This window comes from Tetrao urogallus, assembly GCF_951394365.1.
Source record: "Tetrao urogallus genome assembly, chromosome: 24".
NCBI lineage: Eukaryota > Metazoa > Chordata > Aves > Galliformes > Phasianidae > Tetrao > Tetrao urogallus.
This window is the reverse complement of record NC_136837.1, coordinates 4,492,791-4,519,858: the sequence shown is the minus strand read 5'-3', so window position 1 is coordinate 4,519,858 and position 27,068 is coordinate 4,492,791. Positions and strand designations below refer to the sequence as shown.

The 27,068-nt window shown below is 54.6% G+C and overlaps 1 protein-coding gene across 3 annotated transcripts; it reads left to right on the top strand.

Annotated features, from left to right (window-relative positions):
* Positions 1-616: 616 nt before the first annotated feature.
* On the top strand, positions 617-24,725 carry PPFIA4 (PTPRF interacting protein alpha 4; the record flags this gene model as incomplete). 3 transcript variants are annotated; one of them, XM_079546493.1, is made up of 29 exons in its annotated part: positions 617-853; positions 6,268-6,369; positions 6,492-6,656; positions 7,012-7,086; positions 7,374-7,469; positions 7,626-7,847; positions 8,257-8,403; positions 8,513-8,651; positions 9,284-9,363; positions 10,202-10,333; positions 11,713-11,775; positions 13,074-13,165; positions 15,078-15,219; positions 15,466-15,671; positions 16,081-16,321; positions 16,509-16,544; positions 17,139-17,272; positions 17,393-17,556; positions 18,142-18,235; positions 18,459-18,540; positions 19,046-19,246; positions 20,209-20,271; positions 21,378-21,404; positions 21,761-21,936; positions 22,305-22,402; positions 23,031-23,206; positions 23,427-23,495; positions 24,276-24,453; positions 24,667-24,725. In XM_079546493.1, 29 exons carry the CDS (start codon positions 617-619, stop codon positions 24,723-24,725), a joined length of 3,696 nt encoding a protein of 1,231 aa, XP_079402619.1. The 3 variants fall into 3 exon arrangements, with proteins under 3 accessions (XP_079402619.1, XP_079402620.1, XP_079402621.1); XM_079546494.1 differs by having other exon boundaries at positions 7,012-7,093; positions 7,381-7,469; XM_079546495.1 differs by lacking the exon at positions 21,378-21,404.
* Between the last annotated feature and the right edge of the window lie 2,343 nt (positions 24,726-27,068).

The window sequence follows — 27,068 nt, the reverse complement described above, 5'->3', positions numbered from 1 at the left end:
AGCAGGAGGGATCTGAACTCTTATCATCTCTACTGCAGGTCACCACCTTGTGTTTAAACTCCAAATAAAGACACGTTTCTGCACCAGCTGGGACCGTCTCAACTCACCTTAAGGGGAGCAACTCTTCTTCATCTGACTTCTCAACATGCCCAGGCAGCCCACGTATCCTCCAGAGCCGCCCTGTGCTGCTGCCAGCTCAAGCTCACCGCTGGGCCGTGTCCCCAAGGGTCACTTCATTCCCCTCTGAGCATCCCTGTGGCTCACAAATGCTCCGACCCCTTCAAAAGGCATCAGAGCAGCAGCATAAAAAGCTTCAAGTGCACTGACGGCACCACGCAGCAGATCAGGGGGATTTAAGACTGTGAGGACCTTGTGGGTACCAAGGCCGTCCCTCCGTCCCTGCTCAAGCAATGCTGGCTTCTGCTTAGCCCTCGGTGGGCACCCAAGAAGGGATGGGGCACCCCCTCACTTTCAGCATCGCGTTACCCTCTTCAGTGCCGGCTTCCCTGGCATGTGAGAGCCCATAGCAATGTGATCGGGGCCCCACGGCTCGACAGCCCCCACCAGCACCCCAGCGGGCACCTCCAGCACCCTCAGCTGCCTGTCACTTCCCACCATGATGTGTGAGGTGATGCCCACCATCAGCGAGGGGGACCCTCTGGGCCCCCCGCAGGGCTCCGAGGCTGATGCTGACTTCGAGCAGCTGATGGTGAACATGCTGGACGAGAGGGACAAGCTGCTGGACACCCTGCGGGAGACCCGCGAGACGCTCTCTGTCACTCAGAGCCGCTTGCAGGAGGCTCTGCGGGAGCGTGACCAGCTCCAGAGGCAGCTCAATTCGGCCCTCCCTCAGGTAAGGGCATGGGGGAGTTGGGGCTTGCCGTGGCTCTGCTGGGATTGCTGGCTGTACTGAGAGTTGGGTGTTGCAGTGCTCCCAGCTCCTCCAGGTGCTCCAGAGACCTGGATTCAAACTCAGCTTCTGCTAGGAGAGATGAGGTCAAGAGAAGAGTAGGAGAACAGCGCTGCAGTTGACTGCCTTCCTGTGGGGTCTTGCAGCATCCCACACCTGGGAGAAGCAGGATTTGGAGGCTTTGTTTTGAGTGGAATATGGGGGGATCCCAGCAGCCAAGGGAAGCAGGAGGCTTCAAACACATCCGTGCTTCCTGCTGGTGCTGATATCTCAGACCCTCGTGCCGCACCTGGGCATCAGGGGCACCCCAGGGAGACAGGAGGGGAATATGAATGGCACCAGCCAGGGCAGAGCTTGGGCCGGTGGCCAGCCAGCTTTCTGCATCCCTTCTCTGCTCCAGACGGGGGAAGGCAGCTCAGCAGGGAGGTGACCTGTGTCCCTATGCATGGAACTGGGCTCTCTCAGCTCTCCACGGCTGCCCAAAGCAAAACACCCAACAGTGCTTCCCCAGGAGCTCCTGGGGTCCCCATGGCCCAGAGTTGCTCTGAGTCGTGCCCAAATGCCAGGCAGTGGTGCTGCCACTTCCCACACGTCCAGGGCTCGCATCCCCTCTGCTCCCTCCAGCACTCCCTGCAGAGAGCACACCAGGTCACCCTGAGCGCACGGCCCGCCCTGCCGCCTCGGATTAAGGGACAGCACGGATTTACTCCCTGCTCCCGCTCCAATAAAGGGTCCCCCATGCTACGCACGGGCAGCGTGCAGACGGAACAAACTGGGTCAGCACAAAGGCACTCGGTGGCAGCTCTGTGCCTGCAAAGAGACCGGCTGGGTGCCCCGCTGCGGCTCCCTGCCCTGCGGTGAGAGATGCCATGAGGGTGGGTGACAGATGGGGAATTGCCCTGGGCTGCTGCTGCTGCTGCCCGGCTTTTCCCCATGTGGGCACAGGGGGCTCCGGGCACAGCCACCCTCTCAGGAGATGAGGGCTCAATATGAACACGGGGAGCAAACCCAAAGGCTCTCACCTGCCCAATGGGATTAATCCCAGCATGTGCATGTACCAGGTAAGTGGGACGCGGCGGTTCTCTACCCTGGGGTGCTGTGCAGGGTAGAGGGGAACTTCCCATGTGCCTGTCCCATCCTATTCCTCCTTTTTGGTATTTCCTTCCTGATGTCTGCTTTGCCCGGGAGCTTACTGCAGTTTGTCAGACCCTATTGAGTAGGGAGAGGTCGGACTGATCTCTTGAAGAAACCTTTTTTTGGAGCAGGGTTGAGCACACACACCTCAGTGGCCGCCTTAGGCTGACATCCCTTTCCTCATGCCTCCAAAGAGCCAGGCCCTGGCTGTGTGGATGATGTGCAGCTTGGGGATACTTTGATTTGGGAGGTGGCACTCTGCATCCTTTCAGCTGGATGCCACGGGTCCAGCATCCTGGCTGGGTGTGGTGCAGACCCGTGGATGGGGCAGGCAGCAGTGCTCCAAGAATGCTCCTGCTTGGAGCTGCTGTCCCCCTACCCTGTGCCCATTTGGGGTTTGGCTGCCGCGTGGCTGAGACCCCCCTTCCTAATCCTCAGGGGCACCCCTCAGCCCCCAAAAAGGCAGAACTCCAGGGCGATTTCCTGGGGAGACTAAGCTGCCTTAATGCTTCTTTACATGATTTATTTATTCATGTGGGAGCGCTGAACGCGACTTAATCGGGCTGAAAGCTCTCAGCTCCAATCCCTTTCCCCTCCTGGCTGCATGGGGGCATGCAGCTGAGTGCTGGCAATGGGAATCAAGCCCTGACCAGGGCACGAGTGCTCTCTGCAGTACCGTAGGACCCTGGCACATCTGTCAACTCCCTCCTGCTTGGCTGCTGTGTACAGGTGTGACCCAGGGATGCCACGTGCAGCACTCAAGATGTGTTCAGATGTGCTCGTGCGTCAGGCCACAGTTATCTATGCCCTGCCCAGGGCTTGGGGGTTTGGCAAGAATCCCTGTCCCTGTCTGTGATGGGGAAGAACACAGGCTCTCAGACTTCACCAAGGCAGCTGTGCAGAGGGCCACCGATGTCCTGGGAAACCTCTTGCGATTCTTAATTCCAGACCCCATGCTTCACACCCTCACTGCTCCTTGGGGCTGCCCAGGGGGCTGAGAGCTGGGCTTTTTGGGAGGGCAGACCTACTGGGACTTTCAGGCCTGCTAGAACCCCCAGGAGCTGGGCAGGGTGCTGGCATCAACCATCACCCCTTTGGGAAAGGACAAAGGAAGATGGCAGTTTCCACAAGTGCCACCCTGGTGCCTCTCCTTGAGGTCTCCATGCACCTGTTTCCCAGCCAGGAGGCCCTGAACCCTGAATTTGCCCATTGCTGACCAAAGAGCCCAGCCGTGAGCCACAGCACCCCATTTCCGTGCATCTTGTGGTGCTCCACGTCCCCAGCCCTGCATGCATTGTGAAAAGCATCCATGCCCCTGCATCCCTCCTGCATGGGGCTTGTTGCTGAGCCCAGCCAGTTGCACTCATCCGGCTTTGGGTGGTTTGGTTTTAATCCAAATTAGCCATTTCCCAGGCTGCTGGGCTTCCCACAGGGCTCCTGGGTGCTCTCAGTGTTGTGTCTGATTATCCTTTGTTTGATTGAAGATCAGGCACCTCTGCTCCACTTTCTAATCCATTTAGAGGTGTCCCTGCTTAGTCTGACTGTTTGCTGGAACCAATGCGTGCAGCACAACTCTGCATCTGACCATGGCCAGGGGACAGGCAAATCTCTGCCTCCTCTTTGCTGCTGAGGCTTAAGGCAAAAGCACCTGCGGATCAGGGGAGAAGCTGGGCTCTGTGGTGTGCCTGTCCTCCTCCGGGGCCTAGGGACATTTGTCCTTATTGTGCCCACATCCTCTTGGATGCCTGCTGGTGGTGTGGCTGTCGTTGTGTTGGGGCACTGATGGAAGTGCCTTATATATGGGTTATGGAGTGAATTATTCCTACTTTTATTCCCAAAGCATCAAAATGAGGTTTGCAGGTGGCCCCCAGCCCTGCAAGCTCAGCTAACCCTTATTGCATGCTGCTGTCCTGTCTCACCTCAGGGGTGCTGCTATTTTTGGTGGTTTGTTTTTTTTTTACTATTTTTTTTGCTATTTTTTTGGCAGCTTTCCCCCAAGGAAGGACAAGCATTGCTGTCTCTCTGGATGCTCTGGGCTTGGTAGCCGTGCTGCTGGTACATGGGATCCAGCAAGAGGGGCATTCAGTGGGGCCAGGGCTGGAGCTCCATGCTGAGCCCCGAGCAGCCCAGGATACAGCTGTCACTGATAGAGCTGTCACTGCTTCAGCACGCTGGCCCTGACAACAGGGGACTCCCTCCTGCTGATTTTTTCTCTCTTTTAATCTCTTTGAATTTTGGAACGAAGGCCCGATTGTGGGTGCAATATTCACAGCTCTGCCAGCCCAGGAGGCACAGCAGGGTGCAGAGGGCTGGGCTCTGGTGATCTCCATCCTCATGGTGACATATCCATCCTGCTTTCCTGGCTTCCCTGATGCCTTGCCCCACCTGCCCCATGCTGCAGGGAGCACCGTTTGCTGCCTCGCAATTTGCTGAGCATCTCTGTTGCTCTGAGCTTCCTACCCCATGTCTGTGGGTTTCCAAAGAGCTGCAGCAAAGAGAGCGTTCCTCTCCACCGCCCCCACTTCTGTGGGGCAGAGTGAGAGGCCTCCAAGCTCTGCAGATTATAGGCTTTGGATGTGCTGAGTCCCTGCATCACGACCTACAAAAGCTCCCCAACCCAGAGCAGCCATCAATATGGGGACACCCCATCTCAGTACCTCTCACTGCTGCCCTTTCCACTCCCAGCCCCAGTGTAATCCATGGGGATGCTCACATGCTGCTCACTCTTGTGTGCCAGCACTTGCATAACACAGCAGTGCACACATCTGCCTGTGGCACGGTGCTGTGCTGAGCCCTAATCCATGGGCTGGGGGAGCAGGGTGCTGGGAGAGCCTTGTCCCTGTAGTTTAGGGGGCTGTGGGGTGATCCAAGAGCAAACACGGGATGGTGCCTGGGTGCTGTAGGAGCTGGTGAGGGAGGTTTTGGTGCGAGGTGACCATTTTGGGGGATGGGGACGGTGCCAATCTGGAGCAGTCCCTGGGGAAGTGATGGGGGTGGGTTTGGGTGCTGCAGCAGTGCTGAGGCAGGAGCAGCCCTGAGGTGTGGTGATGGGCAGGGATGTGCTGGTTCATAGGGACAGTGACTGGCTTGGCTGCTGGGATTGCTCTTTCCCTTCTTCCCCACTGCCCCACACTTTGGTCCTGCCCCACTATGGGATCGTGGTGCCACCAGTGACACCACTGCCCCCAGTTCTGCAGGCTGAAAACCACATCACTGCAGGCAGCTCAGGGCATGGTGTGAGAAGGGAGAGGGGAAATGTAGCTGGGACAAACAGGGATTAAAGCACTCTTAATTTTGTGGTGGGACATCAGCAAGAGGTTCCCCTTTGAGCCGAGCAGAGCATTTAATTCAAACTGAGCCTCGACGTCTTGCTTCAGCTTGAAGGGTTTCTTATTTGTCTAACTTGAAAATGAGAGTGAAAGAGATTTGCATGCTGTGAAACCACTCTCAGCCTCCAGTCAAAATTTGGTTTGTTAATGCTCGAGCAAATCTTTCTCAGCCTCTTCTGCAACCCTTCTCCTTTTCAGTCCTTCTCATGCTGTGAAAGGGGTGTAAATTCGTGAAGCGTTTTCTGATTTGCATTTTTCACCCTAAAAAGTCCCAGCTGCAAAATGCTGCGTAGCCCCTGTGCAAACTGGTCCCTAAAATGGCAACTGGGAGCAGTGGGTGAATGCATCCGGGCTAACCCAGGTGCATGGTGCTTGTTTTTAAAGAGAAAATGAACCCTTCTGCACCATGGGAATCCTTTCTGCTCCAGCATAGCCAGAGATGCAGTCACTGTGTTACTGAGGCGTCCACGTATCCCCAGGGATGCGCTGGGTTTGCAGCTTGGCTGTGGCATCACCCTGTGCACAGCTCTTTCTTGCTGGATATCACCTCTCATAAGAGGTCGGTGATGGAAGCAAGGACTGGAGGCTCAGGACAAACTGTTGGCAACTGGGAGACGTGCTTTAATGCCATCAAAGACCTTTGGAGCCAGAGAGCTGTTTCTTGGCCATCAAACCAAGTGGTTAAACACCGGGATGTTGGATTCCCTGCTTGTCTAAAGCACAGAGAGAGGCCAGGAATAAATCACTGCCCAGCTTGCCCGTGTTGCTGTCTCCTTCACTCACTGCCTGGGTTGGGGTGGGAAATGCTCCGTGCTGGTGGTCCCAGCAGCAGGGTTGGGATGCTGGCTCCAACTCTCGGTCTCCCAGCTAATGGCCATGCCCTGATTTCTGCAGGAGTTTGCGACGCTGACGCGGGAGCTCAGTGCATGTCGGGAGCAGCTCCTGGAGAGGGAAGAGGAGATCTCAGAGCTGAAAGCTGAGCGCAATAACACCCGGGTGAGTGTGAGAATGCTGTCTAGCTTTCAGCCCCCAGAAACCTAGGATGCCGTGGGCTGCTGAGCTGATATCGGCATTGCCAGCCCCAAGGTGGTAAAAAACTCACATCTGCTCTCTTGCAGCTCTTGCTGGAGCACCTGGAGTGCTTGGTGTCGAGGCATGAGCGGTCCCTGAGGATGACCGTGGTGAAGCGTCAGGCTCAGTCACCATCTGGGGTTTCCAGTGAGGTCGAGGTGCTCAAGGCACTCAAGTCACTCTTTGAGCATCACAAGGCACTGGATGAAAAGGTGAGATGGGCTGCTGGGATCTGATGAGGACTGCTGGCCTTTGGCACCCTGTTTGTTCTTTTCATTGCGTATAGTTCTTCCTGATTCATTTGCTTTGAACATTTTGCTCTGATGAAAGACATCTCCGAGCTCCCTTGGCCGTGGCTCTCCTCCTAGAGCCAGGTTAACCCCAGCTATTCCTCTATAGCATGCTTTTGTTCTCCCAAGCAAGAGCCTGGAGCATTCCTGAGCCCTGGTCTTGGATCCATCTGAGCCTGGCCCTCAGCCAGATCAAAGGGACTCGGGCTTTCCCTGGCTCCTGGGCATTCTCATCATAATAAATAACCACATTTCCCACTCTATTACCCAACTGCAGGTCAGAGAGCGCTTGCGAGCATCCTTAGAGCGAGTGGCAACCTTAGAGGAGCAGCTCGTGGATGCCCATCGGCAGGTAAGAGGTGTTTGGAAGCCTATGCCAGGCCCTTGCTGGGGAACTGCTGGGCTACAACTGCTTGGAGCTATGCCACGTTTGTGGATTCTTATTGAATTTGGTGAACTATGGCCCATGCAGATCAGAAAAGTGTCATTTGGGAATTTTAATGCAAGGCTGTTCTGAAGTTCCTATTTACACGAAGGCTTGATGTTTAAGAGGAAACCTTGTAAATTCTGCAGCCTCATTCATAGCCAGAGCACCCAATCTCATTTCTCTGTTATTAATTAATCCCTGTTGGTGTGCAGGTGGCAGCTCTGCAGCAAGGTGCCACTCGGGAGGCCCCAGCAACTGAGAGGGATGAGAGAGAGCCCAAGGAGCCAGCGCAGAAGCTTCCCTGGAAGGTGAGAACCCCCGAAAGCATAAAAACCCCATGCCACCCTCTCAGGCACATTGCTGGGTCCCTGCAGGGCTGTGTTCACGCAGCGCACAGCCACAGGCTGTGTCAGCCCATGCTCTGGGGCAGCCAGGCATCCTCATTCCTCTCTGCTGCTTTGCAGAGGCTCTCCAATGGCTCTGTCCACCCGGATGACGAGGCAGGGAGAGTGGTGGAGCTACAGGAGCTCCTGGAGAAGCAGAATTTCGAAGTGGTCCAGGCCAAGGAGCACATCTCTGCATTGGCTGCCAGTGTTGCTGAGCTGGAGGAGGATCTGGGCACTGCCAGGAAGGATCTGATCAAATCCGAAGAGATGAGCAGCAAATACCAGAGGGATCTCCGAGAGGTGAGACCCTGCCCCCTTGCACTGCAATGCCCATTGCAGTTGCAGAGACGTTCACAGCTGTTTTAGACTGGGAAGGGATTGTACACATAGAGAGGAGGGTGAAGGTCCTTCCCCAGAGCAGGACTTTGCTTTTGGGGTTTGTTCCTGAGACCATCAGGAGCGCCCTGATGTTATAGCAGGCACTGCGATATGCAGGTGTGCTGCAGACCCAGGGCAGTGAGCTGTGTCCACATCAGAACATTTCCCTGTGACTCTCCCTTCATCCCTCTCCTACTCATCTTTGTGTGCAGCAGGGGTTTTATTGCATCCTCGGACTTGGGGTGTCCCAGGCTCGGAGGAGCTGTGTGGCCCAGTTGTTCCCAGATTGGTGGCCAGGGATCAGGACGTGACAGTCCCATCACTTCCTCAGGCTCTGGCTCAGAAGGAGGACATGGAGGAGAGGATCACCACACTGGAGAAACGCTACCTGGCAGCCCAGCGAGAAGCCACCTCCATCCATGACCTCAACGACAAGCTGGAAAGCGAGCTGGCCAACAAGGAGTCCCTGCACCGACAGGTATTGAACCAGGACCCAGAGGCCCCCTCTACCCCAGGGACGTGGGAGGGAGAAATGAGGCTGGGGTCACGATGCAGGGCCTCGTGGTACATCGTGATGTGTCACACAGTGCGAGGAGAAAGCCCGGCACCTGCAGGAGCTGCTGGAGCTGGCGGAGCAGAAACTGCAGCAGACAATGAGGAAAGCAGAGACGCTGCCTGAGGTGGAAGCAGAGCTGGCCCAGCGCATCGCTGCACTCACCAAGGCAAGTGTGTGGGGTGCTGGGGGGTGCTGGGAGACAGAGGGGCCAGGGGACAGTGCAGGAACTGGGGGTGAGGCAGGTCTGATGGCCCACCTTTAGCAACAGCCCTTGGTAGGCTCAGGGCGCCCTGCTATCAGTCCCAGCCTTTGTGCTTTGCTGCCCTCTGCCTTCCCTATGGTTGCAGGGACGGTACTCAGCTTTTAAGACTCCTGATGAGTCCTGCACATGCAGGGTTTGCTCCTTTCCTTCAGCTGCTCTCCCCAAGGTGATGATGCTGCTTGGTCAGGGTGATCTTCATTTGTTTCTGGGGCCACTTTGAAACAAAGAGGAGGAAGAGGGAACCAGGCTAGATCTGGGAGTGTACAGGCATAGAGGAAGTCGTGGATATGGCCAACTCTGACATTTCAGAGTGCTGGGATGAGTACCAATTTGCTTTTGGAGCATCCCCATCTCCAGTCCCCTTGCTAGCAGTCATTTCAAAGCTCAGCACAGCAAGCCATGTTGGAGATACAGGCAGCAGAAGGGAGTGCCGCATCTAAGGAAAGGATGCAAATGCAGGGATGGAAGGAGGGATGCAGGAGGGCTTCTTTGGTTTTGGGAAACGCCATCTGAGAGGGCTGCTCTGCTTTTCCCAGGCAGAAGAGAGGCATGGGAGCATCGAGGAGCACCTGCGGCAGCTGGAGAGCCAGCTGGAGGAGAAGAACCAGGAGCTGGCCAGGGTAAGTGCTGCTCAGCCTGGATGGAGGAGCCATTGCAGGTCCTGATCTTGCCTCAGTTCTCCCTTGCCTTGGCAGCTGGGTTCCTGGAGACAGTGTAAAGGGCTGGCTCACCGCTGTCTCCAAAACAGAGTGAGGTGAAGGACCTGGTTAATATTTTCCTGCCCAGAATGTCTCCTCACCTAGGAGCTTACACCAGTCCGCTGTGATTTCCCTCTCTCCTAGGTATTCATTTCTTGCTGTTAGTGTTCCACATTCCTGTCCTGGCATCATACCTTCCATCCTGTGGAGTGCCTGCTACTCCATATGCTGCCCAAACAAAACATCAAGCCAAGACCCCAAACATGGGACAGCCCTAAACATGTAGCCAGCGTGTCACGGGATGCACAGTCTTGCTGTGTTCCTCAGCAGGCAGCTGAGGGAGGCTGCCATGCATGTTTCTTGGGTCACTCAGCTGCCATTGCAGCATGTGCCCCAGGTCTTGGTCATGCTGGGGAAGTCTCTGGTTGCTTTCTCCAAGAGTAGAGATTTGGAGAAACTTCTGCAAATCCAGAGGATCCACTGGAGTCTGGAAAGTGTCACCATGTTGTGACTGGCTCTGGGGGGTGCACAGGTTGAGCTTGTGGGAAGTCAAACCCTGTCCTCTCATCCGTGGCCCTGAAATAGCAGAGACCAGCAGAGAACCAACAGGGGATTCCATCTGTGCTGTAAATGGTAGATTCGTCTCCTGGGTCATCTGTGACACCAACAGCAGGAACAGATGGGAGGTCACTGAGCTCCTCATAGCAGGAGGAGCAAATCCAATGGATCTGGGGTGACTGGTTGCTGTTTGCTGCTGCAGGCTCGTCAAAGGGAGAAGATGAACGAGGAGCACAACAAGCGGCTCTCAGACACTGTGGATCGGCTGCTGAGCGAATCCAACGAGCGGCTGCAGCTGCACCTCAAGGAGAGGATGGCAGCCTTGGAGGAAAAGGTAGTGGCTAAGAGTAAGGGGTCCTTGGAGGGCTGCAAGGTCTGCAGCCCCTACAGCACGGAGCCTCTGCCAGCTGCAGCACAGGAGTTTGGAAGCACCCGTGCAGGGATGGGGAATCGATCCCATGCAGGTTGCCAGCCAGGTGCCAGGGCTGGTGGGATTGCAGGGAAGCGTGCTCAGCATCGTGCCCTCATCTCCAGCCAGCCCTCGCCTACCAGAATCCACTCCCCATCACCTCCACTTCTGACAGCAGCAGGATTCATCCTGCTCCATTCCCTTGCTTCTCTGTGTCTGCATTGGCGCAGCCTCAACTGCAGCCTGTACCCAGCTGTCAGAATGAAACCCTACTGCATTTTGCAGGAAAAAATGCAGCATTCATCCCCTAGCCTTCCACGTGCTGCTTTGAAACCTCCCTTTTCACCAGGCCCTGCTGCCAGACCAATCTGCCTTCCCCAGGTGTCTGTGAGCAGCATCCCAGCTCCCATCCTGCTCACTCAGGAAGCCAGGCTTTCCTTTCAACTGCATGAATGCAATTAGCTGGGAAAGTGGGTGACCCAGAGCAGGGATAAACTTTGAAACATCAACGAGAGATTAGCACATGGTAATTCATCTCTGTTTGGGTTCCTGCAGGGACCAGACTCTCTGGTCCCCCAAATCAGACCAAAGAGGAGATGCACCTCCTTGCTAATGCCTCCAGGCACAGATCTATCTCTCTGCTGCTCTGCCACCTCCTGTCCCCAACCAGACCTGCCTGTGCCAGCATGTCCAGCCATTCAGCAGATGTCTCTGGATAAAGAACAGGAACACACAGGACCAAATTCAAATTCTTCTCTCAGCAAACAACAAGGGCCAGGGTGGTGGCACCTTATGGAGGGGCACTGTGGGTTCCCCAGCCTGCTGCCATCGCTGACACACACAGAATGTTTCTCAAGGTCATCCCTGGGCAAAAATGCTGCTATTTGGCCTCCCAAAAAGGTCAGGCAGTTGCAAGCTCTGCTTCCTCCTTGCCACTTCTCTACTGCAGATGCTGGAGCCATTTTTTAGTTCAGCTGCAGGAGGCGTTGATCTCCTCTGAGACAAACTTCCTAATCTGCAAGCCCTAGCTATCAAATGTCTTAATTACTGCTTAATTGTCCAGTGTGAGACAAAGCTGGGCCTGGCAGCCCTGCTTGAGGAGCAGGAGGTTTGCAGAGAGGACTGGTTCATGGGCAAGTAGATGAGGAACAGTTTGGGAACCGTCATTGTCCCTCCTGCTAGATGCCCAGCCCACCCTCCATGTAATGATTCCACGCTGGCCATCCCCACACAGCCATTTCCTAAATGATGTCTTTTCTTCTTTCCTGTTTTTATTCCCTTTTCTTTTGTTTCATTTTTCAAAGAACACATTGTTACAAGAGCTGGAAAATACCCAAAAGCAGATAGAGGAACACCAGCACGACAAGGTAAATGCTGCTGCAGGGAGCCTGCCCTAGTGACTGCGCTTTCTCACTCCTAACCCCTGACTAGTGGCAGTCGTGCCACCTAAAACACTCTAGTTTCGGAGGAGCTGGGATCCCAAAGCACCCAGCAGCAGGAGGCCATAAGCTCACCCACGCAGTGGATGGAAGCTGCCACCCACCTCCCTGGAGACCCCCGGTTCAGTTCCCTAACAGGCATGTTCAGTCCCATCTCTGTATTTCTATCACACTCATCCATCCCCCCACCGAGGACAGCAGTGAGGTCGTGGTGGCTTCGTCCTCATTTCTAGAGGAGGGTTTGCCCCTGTGCTTTTGCTGCAGCCTGGCTGCAAGTGACAGTGCTGCTGGGGCAGCCACATTCCCTTCACCCTCAAGGCAGCCCCAGCCCCCTCTTTCTGTTGGTGGGGAGATCCATGCCCAGCTCCATGCCCAGCTTGCAGAAATCCCCGCAGGTCTTCACACCTTCCCCGCTCTCAAATAAAGCATCTCTGTAGGGTCTGCGAGATGAGTCTGAAGCTGGAAGGTTGCATCTTTTGCAGCAGCAGGAGCTTTTGGGATGTGCCCCGTGTCTCATGCATGGCTGGCAAGGCTGGGGAGCTGCTTTCCCCCTCACTGGCAGCTTTTGCTCTCCCAGATGCTCCCTGCCTGCAAGAAGAAGAGTTAGAGGGCTCTGCTTGTGCTCCCCAATCACTCCTGCTCTCAGAGGCAGAGCCCAGAGACCCGCATGATGCAGCCTGCATGTTGCCCCCCCCAGTTCAGCCCATTTGCCCATGGGACTGGATCCTGCTGTGCCTGGAGGATTCCATCCCTTTGCCTTTCTGCCCACCTGCAGCTTCCCCAGCATCTCCCACAGGACAGCCTGGTCACATAGTGCAGGCACAGTTTCCCCTCCCTGGTGCTGGCAGCAGGAGGGATGAGCCCAGCACCAATTTGGCTGGTAAATCCCTTGCTGCTGACTGTTTCCCACGGTGAATCTGCACATGCAGCCTGGAGCAAAGCCAGAGCATCTTAGTGGGACCAGTTCTTCATCTTGCAAGCCAGCATCGCTTCGAGCACGCATGTGTCTGTGATCACTCCTTCCCTTCACAGCATTGCCCCAGCATCACCATTCACTGTCGCCTGCATGAGCTGTTTCTTTACTGGTGTACCAAAGGTACTTTGAAGAAGGGATGGGGATTTTTAGAGGGAAAACCTGGAAATAACTGCGGATGTGGTTTGCCCCAAACTTGGCTGCTCTTCAGTGCGAAACCAACCCCTGTGCCCATCTGTTTTGCCCCAAACAGAGGAGGTTGTCAGATGAGATCGACAAACTGCGGCTGGAGGTTGATCAGCTCAAGACCAGAAGTGGGACATTTGTGGAGAGCGTGCATACAAGGTGAGAGGCTTCTGCTGAAACCCTGCTTTCTGACACACACCCCACTGCGATGGTTTTGGGGAACTTTTCTTTTAGGGCCCCCAAATGCTGTTGGCATGGGTTATTTCAGTGCCAGCAAGCCTTGATGCAGAGCTGCGCGGTGGTGCATCGCAGCAGATCTGTCCTGGGCTGAGAAACAGACTGTGGAGAACAACCCAGCCTAACTGAATGACCTCAGATTTGCTCTTCTGATGGCAAAAAAAAACAACACTGGACATACATTTCTTTTTCTGCACAAAGGACTCGGAGTTTGTGTTACCTTGCTCTCAGCTGTGTCACCCCAGGGTGGCTTTATCGAGGTCCTGTTCTCACTGCCCAGCTCAAACTGCCATGGATCATGCAACATTTTCTTCACTGGGATTCATTTTCAGTCCTGCAGAAGTCTCCCATGACAGCAGGGTCTTCACCAAACGCCTTTCTCCCCCAGTGTGTGGGGGATGAACTGAGAAGGAGGAAGCTGTCTTGCCATGGTGACCATCAGTGCAGACCCCCATTTAGCCCTCTGCTCTGCCACGCTTTCATTTAAAGTCAGCAGGGAGGTAGGGGGGCCCCAGCCCTGTGCTGCAGGATATGAGGTGAGTTCATCAGATCTCAGCCTCTGATACTCAAATAATGAGAGCTGGTGCAGCAAACCTCAAATCTGCTGGCAGCAGAGGCAAAAGTGTGTGGAGGACGCATTTCAGCACTGGAAAGAAGAAGCAGGGAGAGTGAGGAAGAACGTGTGAGGATGAAGGACAGCAGAGTGCTGGAGGAGTGCCTGGAGCATACATGGGAGCTCCTTGTATGGGTCTGTAAGAGCAGCGAGGGCATTGCTCACTTATTAGTTTTTTATTTCTTGAAGGGCAGTTTAGCAGAAAGCTTGAGTTACAGAGGCTAAAATAATCCCCCAGTTGAAATGTCAGCTTTTGTCTAAGGCGCCTTTATCTGTTTTTAGCTTGGGAGCAGCTTGTCAGCAGCTCCACAGCTTAAATCCTCTTGAAACTTGGGCTGTGCCTTCGTCTGCAAACACTGAGCTGACGCCGAGCTGAGCTGCTCATGTTGGTGATTTTGCTGGGGGTGGGGAGCCTACATATGGCCCTCTGATGGAAACCAAACCCACCCAAGTGGAAAATCTGCTGATTGCTCTGGGCAAATGCTTTTGTCCTCCTAAAGCAAGCCCAAACCTTGTGCCTCCTATTGCAGTGCGTATAGGGAGGAACAACCCTGTGCTCTGGGATGCTTTGCTCAGCCACGTGGATGGTCTTTAGGGTGAGGAGGGGTGAGCAGGTGATGTGGAGGTGTGCACAGGGTCCCACAAGTGGCAGTAATTGGCCTCATGTCCCACTGCAGCTGATGCATTGCTCTGTACCCGAGCACCAGCACGAGCTTGGAGGAGGAGGATAAAGAAGTCCCAAATGGTTTCTGGTGGGAAGTCCCAAGTGATGCTCATGTCCTTGCACCTGGAAGATCTGTTTCAAATGGGATTTTATTCATCAGGGTTTTTCTTGTGGAAATATTGAAGAAAACATACAAAGAAGCACTGCTTGTCTAACTGCCATTGTGGAGATGAGGTCACACACAAGGGGACTCCAGACATGCTGGGAGGTGCTGGACAGTGCAGGCCAAAATGGATATTCAGTGGGTACCACAGCAAAAGGGGGGGTAGCAGTGGGGCAGGGCCTGGGGCTGTGCTTCCTACAGGGTTGGGACTGGGAAAATGGAACACTTTTCTCTTCTGGAGCCTGATTTTGCAGCAGAGCAGAGAGGTATTGCTGGGCTGGTCATTCCAGAGTGGCCCTGTCCCCCTCCTCTATCCTGAGGGCTATGTTGAAAGCGGCCAAGGGACAGAAGCATCCTTGCATGGGCAATGTCCATAATGGAACTCTCTTCACAGGTCCCACATGGGCAGTGCCACAGACCTGCGCTTCCCTCTGGGTGCTGTGGTCCATGCCCCTGCTGAGCCCTTTGGAGCAGCCCCAGCCCTGCCTCGGACCCAGAAGGGCCGATTCGCCACCCGGAGAGAGGAGCCAGCAAAGGTAACCCACCCTCCTGCCAGCACAGGACCAGGATTGGGGTCAGAACTGAGGTCTCCCTGCACGTTGGTCTCCCATCTCCCTGACCTGGAGACATGGGGGAATTTCCTTCACCTGGCAAGTGAACGGAAGTAACATGACAAGATTGCTTTCCCCCTGTACTGTGGTTGAGTGTTGCTTGGAGGCCTCCAGTTTGGCATTCGGGGTCGTGGAGGTGCCATGTATGACCAGAGGATCTTGTTCCCCCAGGACTGGGAGCAGACCCAGGCAGGCAGCGTTTTGGCCACGGGGCCTCACGCCTTTGACAGCGATCCTGAGATCTCTGATGTGGATGAAGATGACCGCGAGACGCTCTTCAGCTCCATGGATGTGCTCTCCCCTGGTGGGCACTCGGATGCCCAGACCTTGGCCATGATGCTCCAGGAGCAGCTGGATGCCATCAACGAGGAGATCAGGTAGAGGTCACAGCCCAAACCAACAGCTGTTTTGACATAAAATGGCTTTAGAGTGGGGAGGAGGATTTGGTGCCCTAAAATCGATGTCTTGCTCCAACTTTAGCCAGGGAAATGGCTCCGGGGTATCTATCCACAGGGCTTGGTTCTTTCTGTCCTTTGGTGACATCAGAGCTGGTTCACACAAAAGATCACTGTTTAAAAAAAAGAAAGAAATGGGACATCCCTCAGCCTTGATTCATGTGGATTTCGATGGCTCTTACTGCCATTCCTAGAGATCAGGGGCTCTAGTCACAGCACCCAGACTGCCTTTCCCTAGTGTCAGTAAGTCCCATGGCTGGAAGGTGCCAGAGGCTGGGGACCACCCCACAATGGTGTGGAACCAGGAGCCCTGAGCCCACTGCTCCTGCAGGATGATCCAAGAGGAGAAGGAATCCACCGAGCTCCGTGCAGAGGAGCTGGAGACCCGTGTGACCAGCGGCAGCATGGAAGGCCTCAACCTCACCCAGCTCTGCAAAAGAGCCTCCATCCCCACCTCGCTGACAGCCCTGTCCTTGGCCAGCTCATCCCCACCTCTCAGCGGCCGCTCCACCCCGAAGCTGACATCCCGCAGTGCTGCTCAGGACCTGGACCGCATGGGGATCATGACGCTGGTGAGGAGGCTGGTGGGGCAGGGGGGAGCGTGGGCACGGGGTGTGCATGTGGCTGCTCAGGGTGGAAGCAGCATCCCAGTGTCCATACAGCTGAGCGGTGTGGAACAGGATGCCTGCGTTTGCTGAGGGGTTTCTCCATTAACTGCCACCCTTTCTGTGTCTCTCTTGCTTTCTCCCTTGCGATCAGCCCAGCGACTTGAGGAAGCACCGGAGGAAACTGCTAGTGAGTGGCTCCCACTCTGCTGGTTTTTGTCCAAGCCCCTTTTCCAGCCTGCTCCTGGCTTTGCCCACACCAGGTCAGGGTGCACCAGGTGTGGGGTGGAGCTGGGGACCCCAGGGATTCAGCAGGAGGATCCCATAAGGTGCTTGGAGATGGTCCAGCTGGCAGCCTGAAGTTCTGCAGGACACGGGGAGGGTCAGACAGCCACTGGGTCCTCAAACACTGAGCATCCCTTCTGGGGACAGGGTGTATTTGGGACATTCCCATCTGTCTTCCTCAGAGCTTTCTGCTGTGGCAGCAGCGTCTGTCCCTACACCTTGATCTGGGCCATGGAGCTGCATCCTCTCTCCTCCTCATTCCCCATATTCCCAGGATTTTGGCCCTGTGGCTGAATCCTCCCCATCTGCCTGTGCAACTCGAGCCACCACTGGAGCACTGCTTCAGGCTTATCCTGGAGCGTGGCAAAGCCTCAGGACACTGCAGGCTCTTTTGGCCATGCCTCCATGGAACAAGAGTGAGGGGCTCCGGGGCAGGCAGCAGGACAAGGACAATGCTGGGCTTTGGCCATCCAACCTCATGGCTCCTGTGCTTGTTTAGTCACCTGCAGCTCGGGATGAAAGCCGAGAGGATAAAACCACCATCAAATGCGAGACTTCTCCCCCATCCTCCCCCAGGACGTTGCGGCTGGAAAAGCTGGGCCACCCTGCACTGAGTCAGGAGGATGGGAAGAGGTACGTGGAGCACCTGCTGCATCTCAGTCCACGGCGTGGAGATGGGCTGGGGTTTGCCACGACTCTTGTGCTGCTCGGCAATAACCTAAGGCTTTGCTGTTCCTCTCCCCCCATCCCCAGCTCGCTGGAGGAACAGGCCAGTAACCCCAGCAGCAACAGCAGCCAGGACTCCTTGCACAAGGGCTCCAAGAGGAAGGGGATCAAATCCTCCATCGGGCGTTTGTTCGGGAAAAAAGAGAAGGGCCGCTTGATTCAGCTGAGCAGAGAAGGAGCCACAGGGCAGGGTCTGTGAGCAGCCCCATTCCTGTGCATGCCGGGCGGGCGTTCTCTTGGGTCAGGCTCTACTCACACCTTCCGGCCCTCTCTGGCTTTGGAGTAGTGTTGGGGTTACAGGCGGAGGAGCAGGGACAGTCGGTTGGCCTGGGGACATCGAGGCCACCAGCTCTGGGCATCCTGGGGCAGGCCCTGGTCCTTTCTGCCCCGTGGACCTTTCTGACCTGAGCATTGTACCAGTGCTAATGCTCTCCAAGAGATAGCAATCCCCCATCACTCTATCTTATCCCTAATGTTCTCAGATCTGTTTCCCTCCCATGGCACCTCCCTGATGTTGCTCAGCCCTGTGGTGGGAGCTGCTTTTCCACTCAGGAATCCTTTACTGCATCAATGTTGAGCATTTTGAAATGGGAAAGCTGGCAGGCAGGGATCCCTGTGGGCTCCAGTGTGACAAGGGATGCTCTGGGGATGGGTTGGAAATGGAGACCATCACCTCCTGTACTGTAATTGTGCATGCCCAAAACCTCAGTGCAAGGATCCATGCAGTGCCATGGGGGACATCATGGTGACCTGGGAGTATCTTGCTTGCCCAACAGTGCTGCTGACCGACACAGAAGTGGGCATTCAGGACCCTCTGGGACTCGGCAAGCTGGGTGCTCAGGCTGAAAAAGATCGGCGCCTGCGGAAGAAGTGAGTGAACCTCCTCTGCCACAGAAAGAAAATGGCCCTGGCTGCTAAGCTGTGACACAGGGCTGAGAAGACTTCTTGTCTTCGCCCCCTCTTGAGCCATGTTAGCTCCTTAATTGCTTTGTTTCCAGCTGGTTTTTGCTTCTGATAGCCTCTTCCCATTTGCGAGTTACTTTCTTCCCCTCAGGCTCCCAATAAATCACTCTTCTGCTTCTCTTTGCTCCAGGCATGAACTTCTGGAAGAAGCTCGGAGGAAGGGATTGCCTTTTGCTCACTGGGATGGCCCCACTGTTGTGTCCTGGCTGGAGGTAAGACAGAGCATGCCCACACATTGTCCCCACACACAGTGTGCAGTGTGCTCCCCTGGCAGGGGTACAGCACCCCACAGTTCCATTTTGTTCCATGCTTGTGGGTGGTAGCTGCAAAACAGCCCATGTTCAGCAACTCAGAACCTCTTCCCAAAGCATGGAGATGTTTTCTATGCTCCCCAGCTGAGAAGGGAGGTGGCAATGGAGCGTCTGTAGATCCAAGTGAGTGGAGCTGGGGGAGCAGAGCAGATCCCCAAGTCCCTCTCATGTCTGCGGGGTTGTGCTTTGGGGTTTCCTCAGGCTCTTGAGTTGAAAGACTCAGTGGGTGTACTTTCCCTATGCTCTACGAGATAGATGTAGGGAAGCTGCTCTGCCCACAGGCAATCTGTGCAAGGTGCAAACAGAAAAGGAGCCCAACATGTGTATGCAGCTTTGATGTGGAGCTGCAGACAGGGTGTCCTCTACCCTGCCAGGGTGGGTCCCCAACTTTGCCCTGTCTCAACAGCTCTGGGTCGGGATGCCAGCCTGGTACGTTGCTGCTTGCCGAGCCAACGTGAAGAGTGGAGCCATCATGTCAGCATTGTCTGACACTGAGATCCAGAGGGAGATCGGCATCAGCAATGCGCTGCATCGCCTGAAGCTGCGCCTGGCCATCCAGGAGATGGTTTCACTCACGAGCCCATCGGCACCACCCACCTCACGGACGGTAAGCACTCCACCCCACAACTGTTTTCCCCATCCCCTGGCTTTGTAGGACCACAGTGGCTCATTGGTTTCTTGTCTGCCAATACTGCAGGCAAGTGCAACAAGAAAGAGCTTGCCAGTGTTCAGTGCAGGCTGTGGGTGGGTGACAAGCCTTAAGGACCAGTAAGCCCACCAGACACGTGTCCTCTGGCACAAAGATCATTTACTGCCACCAAGAGTGAAGCACTTTCCTGCCTTGAGACCCCATCGGATGTTCTTATCCTCACACGCAGAGGTTGTCAGCAGGAGGCTGACCCTGCAGAGCAGCCAGTGAAGAGCAAAGCTTGGGCACTGTCAGATCTTGGGGGAATAAGATCCCACCTAAACAGCACATGTTTGGTTTGCAGGGCCAGCTCAGTTATGCAGAACCATTATTTCAGTTATTTCAATTGAAATCTTTCCTTGGGGCTGTCTGAAATTCCTGGGGCAAGTCAGAGTAAGTGCAGATCCCCCACTTGGCCTGGATAAGATATGGAGCTGATAGCAGGATTATATCTTGTGCTGGTCCCTAAAGCCCCCAAGGGGTTAATGGTGCCCCAGTAAGCCAAGACACGCCTGTAGAAATACAGTCAGCAAAAGGAACAGCCCCAGGCATGCCCTCACATGGCCCTGTCTGGGGTCACAGCTGTCAGAGGCAAGCCTGCAGGCTCTGTGAACATAAAACCGAAGTATAAAGGCAGACGAAATGCCAGTAGACCTTGCTGCACTCTCTATGGCTCTATGGACAGCTCAGATGTCGCCATCTCAAACTGCACGGATGCTGCATGGATGCTGCAGTGATGCTGCGAGATGCCTCCTGGCTCTGCTCCACGTGTGAGGATGCTCTGATCCTCCTTCACCCTGAGCCAGCATTGTGTCCACCGTACCTTTGAACCCTGGTTCTACAGCAGCTCACTTTGACCACTCTGCCCTTTTCTCTTCCAGTCCTCTGGAAATGTCTGGGTGACCCACGAGGAGATGGAGAACATGGCGACGTCTACCAAGACGGTGAGGCTGGCCGCCCTGCTGCTGCAGCGGATCAGTTACCGAGCTGGGCTCCAGACATGCACTGAGGCACTAAAAACCCCGGCAGGGAAGGGGATCTTTGCTGTGTCTCATGTGTCAGCTCTTGGCCAGCACCGTGCACCTGTCTAGAAACCGTCTTTCAGCCTTCAATATCCCAACAATTTCTAAAGCTGGCTTAAAAACCATCAGATGCCTTTTCCTTTGTCAAGCCCCTGTGGGTTTCGCTGGGTTTCTAGTGTCAGTTATGAGTTAAACAGGAAAGAAAGACAAAATACAAGAGTGATCTCAGTTGATGCATGAGACTGAGCCCCACACTGGTCAGCCAACACCCAGAAAAGTCACCATCCATTGACAATAGCACACCCAAATATTGCCCCTGCTGTCAATATCACTGGTTGATAGCTTATGGTTCCTCAGAGAGATGTGCCCACGCTCCCAAGAGCTGTGGGTCCTTTGGAGAGGTGTAGCCATGCTCCCATCTCAGCAACTTAATGACCTTCTGTCTGAATCTCAGAGCTGGGGCAGCATTTTGGGTTGGCAGTGTGAATTGATTTGGCATTTTACTGAATGCCTGCTGTCTGGGTGGCACAGAGCTTTGTTATTGGCAGGACAGAGAGTTCAGAGTTACAGCTGTTACAATGCCACACTTTCCCTTGTAGGTTTTGTGAGGTTGAGAGCAACCAGCCCATGGTAACAAGCTGCAAAATTGGCAGATTGTCATGGTTTGTGACCCATGAGCTGAAGCTTAAGTGTCTCTCTCCAGCTGCTGAGGTGACCCAAGAGCTGCCCATACTTCCCATGATGGATGTCTAAGCCCCAGTGTCTGTGCCAGCTAATGCCCAAGACCTGTTAAAAAAGCCCCATCCAACATCCTTGCTTGACAGAGATGTCATGAATCCTGGGCCCTGCAGGACTGGGATGTCCCCAGCACCTGCTAGCAAGGCTGAGCCCCCCAAGCCCACCAGAATCACATCAAACTGAGGGGGTCCCACGCTTGGCACACGTGGCGTAAGCCATCACAGTGCAATGCTGCCATGTACTGACTTTACCTGTCCTTTCTATTGACATGCTGCATGTGTCACGCTTAGGACACAGAGGAAGGCAGCTGGGCACAGGTGAGGTCCCTGCGGTGTCGCATTCATCGGGCGGTACGTGGGGTGGATGTGGGAGGGAGAGCTGGACACCATGGGGCACCCAGGGAATGAGCGTGGGGCATCAGCATGTGGCAAGTCCTGCTTGGAGCTGAGCCTGCGCCCGGTGCTTGATCTGTGAGCAGAACGTGGGCCATGGCCAACAGAACCATTCCCTCCAGCTCCTCCAGCCCAAACTAGGGTTGAACTCCCCAGTCCCCATGTAGTCGTCAGGACAGCAGACCCCCGTGCTGCAGCACTGAGCTGTCACTGATCTGGGGCTGTCTGCAGGTCTCCTAAGCCCTGTTTTTTTTCCCTAGCTTCTCCATTTGCTTTTACAGACACTGGCCTATGGGGACATGAACCACGAGTGGATTGGGAATGAGTGGCTGCCCAGCCTGGGCCTCCCACAGTATCGCAGCTACTTCATGGAGTGTCTTGTTGATGCACGGATGCTGGACCACCTCACCAAGAAAGACCTCAGAGTGCATTTGAAGATGGTGGACAGTTTCCACCGGTGAGTCCCCTCCTCTGGGAGGTCCTTGAGCTGCAGTACCCGCGTGTGGACCAGGGGATGAGGACTTTTGAGGGATTTTCCTCTTGTCCAGCCTCAGTGCTGGAGGGTGGCTCGTCTAGGCCAAACCTGGGACAGCCTGCTCGTAGAATGGGATAAAACGGAAGGACTGGGGGATTACCACAAAAGGGAGGGATGTTCCCCAGCTTCCAGCTAAGATCATCCCTTTGAATTTCATCTGTGATGACTCAATCCTACACTAAAACATCCTTTGGGCACATGGAGAGTTAGTAGGGAAGTGGGTCCCTCTGCGGGGTCCCTGCAAGGCGTCTGCCCTCCTGAAGGTTGGGTGATGTCTCGTGTCCTTGCAGCACCAGCCTACAGTATGGCATTATGTGCCTGAAGAGGCTCAACTACGACCGCAAAGAGCTTGAGAGGAGGCGAGAAGAGACTCAGCACGAAATCAAAGGTCAGCAGCCACATCCACCATCCTGCTCTGGAAAGGCTGACGAGAACCTGCAAAGAGATGCCCAGTAATGGTCTCTCTCCTGTCTCGTATTCTTAACACAGCACTTGCTAAATGAAAACCAGTATTTGTGAGCAGCACTCACTCCTGTAGGGCTGTTGTCCCTGCAGTATTTCCCCAGCAGATTGCTCCAAGTACCCTTAAGCTCACCCCAGTCAGGCATGAGTAGGGGGGTAGGGTGTCAAGACAGGAAGGGCTTTGTCCCAGCATCAGGTGAGCTTCTCCTGCCCCTTTCAGGTACTCAGGACACCCCCAGCTTATCAAGCTCCCCTTCCTTGTTGGCTATCCTGAGATCTCCTGTGCTTACATTACAACTCATTATTGATAATGCCCCTAATTACATCATCAATACAGGCCTCTTAGCATTAATTTTCACAGTTGTTTTCTGCCTGTCATTTCTGCATTTAGTTTGGTAACTCGAAGTGAGCTACACGGCACTGCTGCTGGCCCAGGAAGGAGAGCGCCAGGCTCAGCCTGGGGCTGTGTGCCAGGACTCCAGCGCATCCCAACCTATTGCACAACCAAGAGTACTGTCTGGGCTGCCTTGAAACGTGCTCCTGCTCTTTTGCAGATGTGTTGGTGTGGACCAATGACCAGGTCATTCACTGGATCCAGTCCATCGGGCTCCGCGAGTACGCAAACAACCTTGTTGAGAGCGGGGTGCATGGAGCACTCCTGGCCCTTGACGAAAACTTTGACCACAACAGTCTGGCTCTCGTGTTGCAAATCCCCACGCAGAACACACAGGTAAGGAGGGCCTCCGTGGGAGATTTTGGAGGAGGATGGCTGGCATGGGACACAGCTGCAGTGTGACTCCACCAGTCCCACCAACTCAATTCTGCCTTTCAAAGCAGAGCACCCTGATGGTGCATGGGCTTTTTCTCCATCGTTCTCTGGTCTGGGTTGGGGAGTTGTGCTTAGAGCTGCTCCCATAGATGGAGAGTGTTTCATTTGATGTTATTTTCAGGCGCGACAAGTGTTGGAAAGGGAGTTCAACAATCTGCTTGCATTGGGCACAGATCGGAGGCTGGACGATGTGAGTACCAAACCTCTCCCATGCCCAAATTGTGCTGGGTTCCTGTTCTTGTTTAAGAAATAGGAGAAACAGAACTGCTTCCCTCTCCCAGCTTATCCTGGGAAGACAACTAGCAGTTGCATAAACAATGGAATAAATTAAAACTAAATCATTTAAAATTCAAAACTGTCTATGGAAGCAAGTGAGGTAGGGTCTTGTGCGTCTCTTCTAGTACTTAGTGGGTTGAATTTGGGGAGGAATCACCCAGCTTTCCTTGCCAGCTACTTTTTTTTGTAGCCTTTTAGAAGCACAGATGTTCTGGACATGACACATAGCAGCTGGTAAAGCGTGGGTTGGAGATACCCTGTTATGCAGCCAGAAAGCTGTTCACATTGAGTCACTGAAGGTGGGAATTTATCTAGATCTGTCCTACATACAGCTTTCTTGCATGAGATATGATAGCAGAGCTGGTCAGAGCTCTCTTTAGAGCATGAAGACAAGTAGGTGCTTCCAGATGAGTACACAGCTATGTGCTTCCCTTTGGGCTTTTACTGGGGCTTTTGTGTTGACATCTTTGCAGGCGGGGTGGAGAGGAGATGGGCGTGCTGGGAAGAATGAAGCCCAGCTCATGGGATGCCAGAGATCTCTCCTACATCCTTGGCCCAACCTATCACACACTTCTGCACAGCCTGTGTTCTCTTGGCATGCTGGCACCCACGCAGTTAGATGAACGCAGTGAGGATATCTCACAAGGGTGGGAGGTCCTTGCTGCTGGGTTCACAGCCTGCTCTTCCATCCCAGGGCGATGACAAAACCTTCCGTCGGACCCCGTCCTGGAGAAAGCGCTTCCGCCCGCGGGACGTTCACAGCATCAACATGCTCAGTGGCTCAGCTGAGACACTGCCCGCCGGCTTCCGCGTCACCAGCCTGGTGCCACTGCCTCCTCCATCCGCCCCTGCCAAGAAAATGCCCCCAGAAGGTATGCCACCCCTTCCCAGCAGGCTCCCTGCTGGATCAGATAGCTCTATGCCACTTGTCCTAAACCTTCTGACCCATCCCCGAAGGTACAAAGCCTCTCACTTTGATTCACGTGGCTTTAGTACACAACTGCCGAATAAACGCGTTGGTGGGAAGCTGAGGACTAATTGGGGCAGCCGCTAATTCCATGCTCTGCTTTTTGTTTCTCTTCCAGTTGGTGCCTCTGGGTCACCACGGCTGGAGACCTCCACGGTCCGGACGTACTCGTGCTGAGGATCAGTGTGATGGGAGCCAGCCCAGCCCTGGGTACGTGTGAGGAGGACCGGAGCTGGGTGGGAACCAAGAGGGGAGCAGGAGGACCAGCATGCTCTGCTGGTGTGACCCAGGCAGGGTGCCTGCTGTCATCAAGATCTGCCTCACTACTGGGGTGCAGTTGGGGAACAGCCTGCTGCTTGCTGAAGCTCGCAGGATGCTGGGATGATGCAGAAGAGATGCTCAGCATCCCAAGCACTGGTCTGGGTGATACATATGAGTTGTCTAGTCCCTGGTGTCCCCAAGATGCCATCCTAAATGAGGGGTCTCATTGGAGTGAGGGTGGCAGGTTCTCCTGGGACACTGCTGTCCCTCAGTGCATGCCTTCCAGTGCCAGGAGCTGTGGGTTTGTTGGCACGTTGGTCCCCAGATGGAGATGAACCATTGTCCTCACGGAGCCGTTCCCACCTTGTTTCTCAGCACATCCCCACTATCCATCCGGCCAAGTGCCAGCTGCCTTTCAGGACAAGGCCAGAGCTCAGCCTGTGCCTGTTTCTCAGCCCAAACCAACAGATGTCGCAGTGCTACTGCCATGGACTGAAAAGGCTGCTCTCCCTTCTGCTTGTGCGCCCCACTGCTGTCCCTGGCTCCCTGTGCCTCCCGCCTGTGGCTGTTCTGCCCACCCCACCTCGCACCAGCCAGGCTCTGGATGTGCTCACCAGGTGCCTGTTTCATCCCTGGTGGAAGTGCAGCTCATCAGAGAAGCGGAGATGCCCCAGAAGTGGGCTGCAATATTTGGAAACCTTTCTCCTGCCTGGTTCATGTTGCCAATATGCCATAGACTGTCACACCAGCTCACCGGCGCCCCGGGCATCACGAGGAGGGTTCAGGCTCAGCTCTGCGTGAAAATCCTGACGTTGGGGGAGATGGCCAAGGATCTGCCCTGGGTGGGACAGAGGGGCTGAAGCCAGTGCCAGGATGGACGCTGCACAGGGCAGAGTGGGAAGGGGCTGCTGTGGGTGCAAGGAGCATTCTGGGGTGGTGGTCGGGGCATTTTGGGCTGTGCTGTGCCCCAAAGTGGGGAAGGGTTGGACTGCCTCAGTCTGGCTTACTGCTGGCCTGGATGCTGTCAGGCCTGACCTTGGGGAGCAGGGAAACACAGCAAGGGCACCCAGCACCCTGGGACGACCCGTTCCTTCCCTCCAGGTGCAGAGGAGATGCTCTCCCCTCCTGCCTCCAGGCTGCAGGCAGGGGTGATCCAGGAGGCTCTCAGCCCTTCCCATTTCTCCCCCGTAGGGTAGGATCTCTTCATCTCCTCATGCCACGTTTGCCTTGTGTGGCCCCTATTTCTGATGTGATATTTATTGATGGCTGGAATGACCTATACTTATCATGTGCTGTCTGGAAGTGCAATATCTGAGAGGCTATACAGTCACAATGTCTTTTTGGTGTATTATTTGCCTAATACAGTATTAAATATTTTTTTAATTTGAAGAGTCGGTGAACCCTTTCTACCAATGCCCTACTTCTTTCGTCATATTATTGGTACTGCATGGACTCCAAACCCTGGATCGGGTCAGGAAAGGATGTATGTGTGTTCCAATAAACAGGATTTTAAAGCAGTGCTGGCTTGAGCCTTCTTTCTAGAGCCCAAATTGGAAATAGAATCAAACTTTGGAAAACAGAGTCAACATCACCTGATGCCCTGAATGCTTTTGGGGCACAGGGCTGAGCCCCAGAAGCAAACCAGTGAGCTCGGTGGTCTCTGCAGGGCTGATTTAAGCATGAGGCATCCACTGATGTCCATCCAAAGACCTTGGATTTTCTGATACGAGGAAAAGAAAACCACAGCCTAAGAGTTGGGGGAGGTTAGCACGACATGAAACAGCGGTAAAGGAAAATGTGAGCAATTCAAACAAGAATGCCTTTATTTAAAAAAAAAAAAAAAAAAATCAAAATAAGTTAGCAAAAATAATAATTAAAAAAGAAAACACAAACAAATGGCAACTGCACACAGCGGTCAGCAGGAAAGCCGGCGAAGGCAGCCCGCCGGAGAGAGACCTTGGTCGAAGAGCAACTTGGAAACAGCCACATTGGCTGTGGCACAAATGTTGGCCCCCAAGGAAGAAAAGCCCCCAGCCTGGGGGACCCGGGGCCGCCGCCAGCCACCGCCATCACACTTCTCCCCTTTTCTTTTTTCCACTGGTGGGAGCTTTTGGAGAGGAGTGGGAAAGGATTCGGGCGGTTTCAGCGCTGCTGTCCACAGTGTTGGAGGGGTAATTATGACTTCCAGCAGCTGGATCCTTCCAGTATCTCAATCCCACCCCGTTTCGAGCTCAGAGAGCTGCGGGGCTTTGTGACAGC